The 9,757-nt window shown below is 28.3% G+C and overlaps 1 protein-coding gene across 1 annotated transcript; it reads left to right on the top strand.

Moving 5' to 3' along the window:
* The first annotated feature begins 401 nt into the window (after positions 1-401).
* On the top strand, positions 402-920 carry LOC130797105 (agamous-like MADS-box protein AGL29). Its single transcript, XM_057659597.1, has one exon. The coding sequence runs from the start codon at positions 402-404 to the stop codon at positions 918-920; it is 519 nt and encodes a 172-aa protein (XP_057515580.1).
* The last annotated feature ends 8,837 nt before the right edge of the window (positions 921-9,757 follow it).

Here is a 9,757-nt window from a genome sequence, read left to right as displayed (position 1 = left end):
TGTATATATAAACAATAATTGGCTGAAAATGCACATTAATGAGTATCAACTCAACTCTGTCAGTGATGGATAAGTTACATTAAAAAGTAAACATTTTTTTCAAAAATATATTTAAAATAATAATTTATAAAGTAAATATCGAATCAAAAATGATAAATCTTCCAAATATAGAAGATACAATAAATAATTTCATTTAGAAAGTGTATTATCATTACTATAAATTAGTCTAACCAATTTGCATAATTTAATTAAAATACGCAAAAGTGGAATTGATTTGTTATATTAATATATTATATATAAAGTTAAAATCATTCTTTGTTCTCCTGAATTTCATTCTTGTCGATTTCTTTAGAAAAAAAATAGAATTACTCATTTTCAAGTAAAGAAAACTAAGGGAAACCATGGGGCGCCGGAAAATTGAGATGAAAAAGATTGAAAATAGTTCAACAAGGTTGGTAGCATTTTCAAAGCGTCGAACAGGTCTTTTTAAGAAAGCAAATGAAATTTCTACCTTATGCGGTGTAGAAATTGCAATCATCGTCTTTTCTCCGGGTGGAAAAGCTTTCTCTTTTGGGCAACCAAGCGTCGAAAAAGTGCTTCAACAATATCAAAACAAAAATCGACACATTCAAATTCAAAGTTCTAAGACTCAGAAGGTTAGAAGTCTCAAACTTACTCAAAAATTTGCTAATTTGGATGCTCAATTAGAAATTGAAAATAGAAATTCGGAAATCCATCAAGTGGCGATGAAATGTAAGATCGACACAAATCAATCAATAGCACAACTTGGTCTCGATGAACTTTTGAAGTTACAAGAGCAAATAGAAGATCTTTCTAGTAAATCAAAGATGCGAGTGCGGGAAATTGAAGCATCACATGCTCTATTAATGTTAGCAAATACTAGCAATTCTAGAAAGTAATAATAATTGGTTTTAACTGGTTAAAGTGAGAATTATATTTCAAAGAATTTGCTCCATTTTAATAGGAAAAACTCACATTAATAAGTTAATTAAATGTAACAATTTTTATGGGACGAGGATTCTAAAAAATTTGTTTTCGATATTTGAAGTTAATGTTTACTTTGAATCAGGGTAATTAGATTAACAAACAATTTCCCCAAAACCCTTGCATCTTAATCATTTATAAAATCATGAAATATTTTGCAAATTTCACTTAGATTGTCAATCATATCCCTTGTATGAAGCTGTATCCGTTAAAAATTAGCAAATTACTTGGATTATAATGTGTGAAGCTTATTCATTTTGATTATTTCTATATGTGATGGTTTACAATTGGGAAGTACTCAAAAATAGAGTAATCGAAAATTATGTGTTAACTAGTGATTGAATACTTTTTTTTTTCAATCTTATGATATGTGTTTAATTTTCATCACCTAGGAGATGGATGAATATCCTTTCCCGTTCCTTTTAGGGAATTTTTTTACTTAACGCCGAATAAAAAAATAGAGTTACCAAAATGTTTTATTGACTTTATAAATTTGAGCTATTATTCTACTTTGTTTTTATTATTAAAGGAAAAATAATCTTAATATTCTTCGTATTGTAAAGAAATGTCCATGTTTGTTAAAATTAATGGATCGGTACAAATAAAAAATATTTGTTTTAAACAGAAGGATTATATCTAAACAAGTACTACCTCTACTTCATAACACTTGTACTATTTTAGCTTGGTACAAGTCATAAAGAAATGATCATTCAATAGCAAAATATTATTATTGCGTAAAAAAAGAAAAAACTCTGCAACAATATGAGACTCTTGGTCAAATAATTCACTTGTTGTAAAGCAAAGAATCGTGAACATGAACTTTACCCATACATATTTCCAATCTCAATCCATAACTCTCTTGCAAATTCAACCCAAAGCAAAGTTCTAGAGCTATGTTTCTCTAATATTGCAAGAATCCAACTAATAACAGTAGTATTGACCCTTTGCCATGCCTTATACTACGTTGTTCTAATTTTTAGTTCTTTTTTAGATCCATCAATAAAATCTACTTTGTTCTAGACTGTCGAAGCCAAAAGTAAACCTCTTCTCCGATCTGCATAATTAGTACCATGGAATGGATCTATGATAATTGTCTTAAGCCTACATCTATAGGATGCAAAACTAAACGCTAAAAGATTATAATTGGGATCTAAAGCAGTATTTGTGTTTGTAAAAGCATTTGTCATGATCAGATAAAGAGGTAGTAAGAATAAAAAGACAATAGATAAAGGAAAACAAAGACGCAATAAATATGCAGACTGATTTACAGTGGCTCTAATACCATGAAAAAATTAAAGAGGCAAACTATCATATTAGTTAGAAAACTAAAAAACAAAGTGCAGTTTTCAAATTCAACTATAAAGCTGACGACAGAGTTATGTCTGCTGCAACCTCTGAAGTTACATGACGCATTAGATTATTTTCTAATCTTGCCATTTCTAAATTACAAGGTGTCACCTTTCACTATGATAATTAATCAATCATTTACATCAAGAATCTCATTTTTCATGATAGAACCAAACATCTTAAAGTGGAGTGTCACTTTCCTCCTGATCAAATCCTAAAGGTTGTTCTTCAATTATATATATATATATATATATATATATATATATATATATATATATTAAGAAAGAGAAATTCTCATAAAAGAGAAATGTCAACACATAAACTTTATGAAAAAGTAAATCTAATTATTGAGCAGGTTTAGAATTAAAGATCGATTTCTAGCCCCCCAGAAAAGAATTCGAGTTAACTTTTAATACAAACACGACTTCCTTTCTTTCTCTTGCAACTCAATATCTCCATCCAACACTTCCTTAAACACACCAAAAATAGATATTACAAGCCACACCAACAATTTTCCATTTCCTTCTCCCAAATTAATCTAAACAAACAGCCACTATATTATATACATCCAAAAAAAAATAATTTTTCAAAAAAAAAGTTTGAATTCTAAAGTCCACTACCTAACTATCTTCAAGAAAACACACATAGATTGCATCAATTCTAATACTCCCTCCTATTCACCTTTGGGACCCTAAGGGCAATAGAGGATATAATTGAAAATAGAATAAAGCTACTAAGGGCATAAAAGTCAAAAACTCATATCAAAAATAAAAATGGAACAATTAAGGTGACTTAACCATAAAAAGAAATAGAATACATAAGCTGAATAGAAGGAAGTATGATACTCTTCACGTTTAAGTTAAGACCGTCACTCAAAGAGTCGAACTTAAAATAAGAAGCTCACATTTTTTTTTTTTTTGAGTCGAACTTAAAATAAGAAGCTCACATTTTTATTTTCTTTTTAATTTGTATTAATTAGGTTATTTAGCCATATATCTTATACGCCTCTCGAAAAAACCGTCTCCTAAAACAATTTATTGATTTAAATTGTTGCATACTTCCTTTTCTCAAACAACACTTTTTTTTGACATTCAAACATAAGAACACTTACCTTATACACTTACAATAAATACAAATTCAAAGTAAATGAAATAGAAAAAAAAAATATCAAAACCGTACTTTTTTACTGTATTTGTTTTTTTTACTCGTATATTTAATTATGCAAATCAAAAAATTATAAAAATTTAAGTTGATAAAATTTGGATCAAAATAATGTAAGCATATAATTATGTTTTAACTCATAGATTAGCGATAATAACAAGTTAATTTAATTAATTAATAGTGGCAAAATCAACACACAAGTGAAACTAAAAAAAAAATTATTACCTCTTCAAACATTTCATAATGTGCAATTTTTACATTAACCTTCATCACAATCCCACCGCAATTACAGGAGAAGAAAAAAAAACATCCCTAATTCCAAAACAAGCATAATAAAATGGAAATGTCGAAGTTACCCCTAAATTGAAAATTCAGACAAGCCAAAAAAATCCGAGCGACTCCAACACGTGCTCAACAACCAAACGTCGTCATACACTTAACACCTTTTACTCCCTCCAATTCCGGTTAAACACACTTCCCAAACCAAACGCCGCGTTTTCGAACCCCGAGATTTCAAAATTCACATCCGCAAAACAGAAAGAAGAACCCGAGCATAGAAAGTAAAACGACGGACTCCAGCGCCGTTACGACAGACCATAACAGATCATCGACAATTGAGAAATCAGACGACCATCGGAGCAAGCTTTGTGGGTCCCAAGACCAAGTACGGTATGATATCGCCGACCACGTTGTCGGCGTTATGTACGATATCCCGTTTCCTAACCATCTTCCTGTCGCCGACGTGGACCACCACTGGAACGCCATCTGTTAGTTGTCTTCTCTTGTCTCCTTGAGAATTGTTTGGAGGATTAAAGGAAAAGGAGGAAAAAGAAAAAAGAAAAGGGGAATTTTAAGGGTCTTTGTTATGAAATGATTTGAATTAGTTGGGTTGGGGCTAAGGTTTTATGAGATATATGGATTCGTGGGGCCCATTGTATGGGGAGTTTGCAAATGCACGTGATTCTTGATTTGGTTTTCTTTAATGTTTTTCTTATTTATAAAATTATTTTGTAAGTTCTTTTACAAAAATACTCCCATCTATCAATATAAATGTCTCATTTGTTTGGGCACGAATATTAAGAGTGGTGTGTGGTCTATTAAAAAGGTGGTAGTTGGGTAAGTAGTGAAGGGTAATTAGCGAAGGGTAATTAGTAAAGGGTAAGTAGTGAAGGGTAGTTAGGTAAATAAGGTATATGGGGGTATATTCGTAATTACTTGTGTGAACTAAGGATATTTAGATAAAAAAAAGATTGACAAAAATAGAAATATGACAATTGTTATGGTTTTACCAAATAAGAAAATGTGACAATTATATTGGTGTGAAGGGAGTATTTTGTAAGGAATTTATTTAGAAATTAATATAATACACGAAGTTATAAGTATAGAACTTTATATAAATAAAAATTTTAAAGAGTAATATAAGTATATATTATGAAAAATCATACAAGTATTAGATATAGAAAAACCATTATATTTTTTTGTCTGGAAACACCAGCAACCACTTAAAACACTTTAAACAAATTCAAGTACATCAAACATAAAATTCTTGAAAAAAATAGGAAAGAAAGAACAAAATGCCAAAATATTTTACTCCTATCATTTAATTCAATTCACAATCAATACAAGAAAAATCATTTTTAGCAATAATAAATTTTATTGCAAAAAATTACTTTTCATTGTTAAATGTATTTTTTTGCAACGACTTAAATCGTTGCGATTATAATCATGATTAAAGGTTTTGGTAATCTAATACTTTTTACAACAATTTTTAAAAAGATTAATGGCTACAATTCCACTTTTATTGTGAGCATAATAATAAAATTTGATATAAGTGTTAGTTCCTCATGTTCACTTCATGTCTTCCAAATTTTGACTTGACGACTAACCATAAAATTAATATTCCTTCCAATTCACTATTAATGTCGTTTCATTTACTTTATACACTTTATTCAATATATTTATTTAATTCTTAATATTTCTAATTGTGCATTATTAAAAATTGTGGAAAGTTGATATGAATAATCTTTGCATTGAGACAAATCAAACAAAATTCCACATAACTATGTTTTAACTTATAGATTAATAATAAAATACAAATTTTGAGTAAGAGATAAATAGTGTTCAAAAAGCAAATAAAACATTAGTTCTAAATTAGAGGGAGTAATACTAAAATGTCAATATACAAAACAACTAACTAATAATTAACCACCAATTGACAAACGTCCATACGTATGTGTTTTTTTGGTTTGGTTTTGGAGCACTAAGGTAAATAATGTATTGTATGAGTGGTACTAGGACTTTGGACTTAAATTAGGTGCGCTGTGATTAGACCTGGGAAAATTTGATCCGACCCGAAAATGAACCCGGGACTCGACCCGACAAAATTCGAACCCGACCGACCCGAAAGCGACTTAATCCGAAACATGACCGACCCGATAATTACCCGACCGGAAACCGACCCGTTTTGACCGATTTAATATCAATTTTTAGAGTAATTTCAATGTTAGAATTCATTTCAAATAAAATTTTAGTTTTCAAAGTATCTCAACATATTGAGTATATCACTTGAACCCTAAAACTCATCAATAGATCTCAAAAAACACGTATTTAACGTCTTTTTAGCCATCGTAATTATTTTTCTTTAAAAACAGGACGTTATTAATCATCTTAATTGAATACATGTATCTTGTTAAATCAGTCAAATGAGTTTTTAATTCTTCTACATTTCAGTAAGCAAATCAATATAATTTATACGAACGTTTCGCACGTTTGAATGAGCTTTTCAAAAAACGAATGTCGCTACCCTAAATTATAAAACGCTTATCTTATAAGACGAAATAAGTACTTAGTTAGTTGTATATCTTTCTAACATGAAAATTGTGAAGATAATTTTAACGTCATTTTTATCTAACGTTACAATTATAATAAACAAAATAACTTTTATAAAGCGCGTATCTTACAAGTCTTTCAAAATAAGTATTAATTCCCCTATTTTTCTTGCACTTAAATGAACCTGACATACCAACTATTTTTTGAAAATCGTACATGTAATTTCTCTAATGATTTTTTTTAGACATTTTAATGATTTTTTTTTATGTTGAATTAGTCGATTGGATATTCTAATGTTTTATGGTAACCCGTTGGGTCAATCCGAACCTACCCGAAACCCAGAGTGATCCGACCTGAAACTGACCTGATCCGAAACTGACCCGACCCGAAAATGACCCGACCGAAATTGATCCGACCCAAAACCCGACCGACCGACCGTTTTCCCAGGTCCAGCTGTGATTATGAACTCTTATTAAGCAAAATAAATTGGTTAAAAAAAATTGTAGTTGTGGTGATTATTCTAAAGGTTACAAGGTTAGCTTAAAAGTTCAAAGGTCAAGACCTAAGGGATTGTTTCACTATTAATAACATAATTGATAGAGCATATTAATCACACATTTTATTCTAGGAATAACAACCATACAATCAATACGTTATATGAAAAAGAGAAGAGATATTTGTCCAAAAGTTTGCACATAACCAATCAAGCTAACTCTTTTATAGATGATCAAATATAATTCACAAATTTTTGTGTCAGACTGTTTTATAGTGAGATATTCTTTATACATGAAATGAATTAGTTTAATTTCATTATTCCAATCATAATATCAAAGTAAAAATTTTGGTCTGTCAAACAAGTCAGATAGGGTGGGGTTCGGGTTCATGTCATATATAAACAGGTCAGAAAATCCTTGACCCAAATCCAACCCATTTAGTTGATTGGGTCGAAAATCACAACGTTGACCCTATTACAATAATGATGTATTACAAATATGTGTTACAAGATAAATCTACACTATTTGTAATACTTTGTATATGGCCTTGAACTCTTGTTGAATCATCAAGGAGACGATGAAGATATGGTTGCGACAATCAAAGAAGTCGCTCGGAAACTTGATATGAGTAGAAGGCGTTCATGCACTTTCCTATATATTTCTCCCACAAAGGTACTTGGGATGATAAAATGAAATTCACAATGAGATACAATCTACACAACAAAATCCTAGCACAAGGAAATTGCAATAGTAAATACAAGTATTATTGTGAATTAAGAACTTTGATGATATTGAGAATTAATTTATTATCTCATGAAAGAAAGAACAAGAATGTGAGTATTCTTAAGAAAGAAATAAGAATTGATATGGAGATGGGATGAAATGTCCCTTTGCATGTAACCTCTATTTATAGAGTTATGTATCAAACAATACCTTTTTTTGAAACAAAAGTATTTCACCAAGCAAAGCTTATTAATTAAAGTAATGTTTCACCAAGCAAAGCTTACGAATACAAATCTAGGTCTATATACTCTAAATGTTCAACAAACACAACCTGCAACAGATTAGGTTGACCTGATTTCGACCCACTTAACCCGTTTATAATTTTTTTGTTTCGTTTTAAGATTTTTAACATTGATTAACTCTAATTTTTTAGGCTTTAATTCTAACTTTATATTAATTTGTTGTTTATTTTGTATTTACTATGAAAAATACGAAAATATTAAATGAACTATGTTTAACTTATACTTATTGATTTAACTCGAAATTAACACATCTAATTAAATGGGTTATACAGGTTTTTTTAGGTTTAAAATTTTGTCCTGAATCTAACCCATTTAATAAACAGATCAGGTCGAGTCAACCCATTTAATTAATTGGGCCAAAAGTCTCAACCCAAACCCATTTAATAAAAATTACAATTCTTATGAATTATGTGCATCATACTTCACATGAAATTCAATTAAGCTTTAAATTGAGATTTCGGAAAAATCATTTATCGTTTATTTACTATAACACTCAAAATGAAAATCATCGAGTGTTATACTTGAAAACATAAATGCTATAATTGGACCTAAAATAGAAATAACATATATAAAATCATTGTGTTCTTCCATTGAAATATCAAATTAATAATCTAATAAGTCTAGAGACAACTCCCCTACACAACAAAATCAAATTAAAACTTGTATCTATTTAATTTCTCATTGAAATATTTTTAATTAATTATATAACAATAATAATAATAATTATTATTATTACATGTGAACTCTCTATGTCTCGATAGGTTTACATTAAAGAGAAATCAGATGATTTTTGATAGTAGTCTAAGAATGCGTAATTTTTTTTTTGAAAAATATGTAATGTTTTGTTAGACAATGTATAAATATGATTCTAAATGAAAAGTTATATTGAATTGTGTGAATGACATTAAAAATGTGTGAATGAAATTTAAAGAAGATGGATTTCAAATAAGAAAATTATGTAAAATGAACTAGAGAATCTAAAATCAAATCTTACTTCTTTCCAAATCCCCTATCACTATTAGACTAGTTCAATTTCAATTCGATGGATAGAATTCTAATTAGACTATATATTTATTGACATAAAATCAAATAAATTAATATATCAATTACTTCGTTACATTTATTTATTATAAAATTAAATTTATTTATAATAATTAATTTATTTTTATCCATATAGGTTTTTCCCTTTCAATATATCTTTAATTCTTTGTACACATTTTCTTTTTTTAGATGTATAGCCTAAAGAAGGGAGTATGAAATTAAAAATAAATAATAAGTAAAAATAAGTAGTATTAATTAGTAAAATTAGTTATAAATTTATAATCTATAAAATTTGATTTTAATCGGTATCAGTTTTAATTAATAAAAATCAACTTTAATTAGTAAGAGAGAATCATAATAAAAAAGTTAAAATATTTTAAACTTATAAAATTAGGTTGCAATTAATAAAAATTAATTCTAGTTAATAGATAAATACTCCTAAATAGAGGTCAATAAACCACCTCAAAATATAGCACATCAACTAATTATAAAATAAAGGGTAAATTGTTAATAATAAACCAATTTATACTTGATATGCTGAAAATAAACCCACCTATTATTTATTGTTAAATAAACTAATTTATTGATATATTTGCTAAATATTAACTGACCTATCATTTATAATAATTTTCAAAATTTTTTTGTGAGTCAAGAATTAAAAATAAACAATAGTTAAGTTTATGTAGAGAAATTATACCAAATATATAAATTTTTTTAAAAAATAAACCATAATTAAATTTATTTTTAACGGATCAAGTAAAGGTTATTTTATTTTTAACAATTTCCCCTAAAATAAAATAAAAATTTTTAATTAATTGAATGGGATATAAAAACCAAATAAACAGTCGTCCCAAA

This window comes from Amaranthus tricolor, chromosome 12 (assembly GCF_026212465.1).
Source record: "Amaranthus tricolor cultivar Red isolate AtriRed21 chromosome 12, ASM2621246v1, whole genome shotgun sequence".
Lineage (NCBI taxonomy): Eukaryota > Viridiplantae > Streptophyta > Magnoliopsida > Caryophyllales > Amaranthaceae > Amaranthus > Amaranthus tricolor.
The sequence above is the reverse complement of the archived record's forward strand: the minus strand, read 5'-3'. Positions and strand labels throughout refer to the sequence as shown.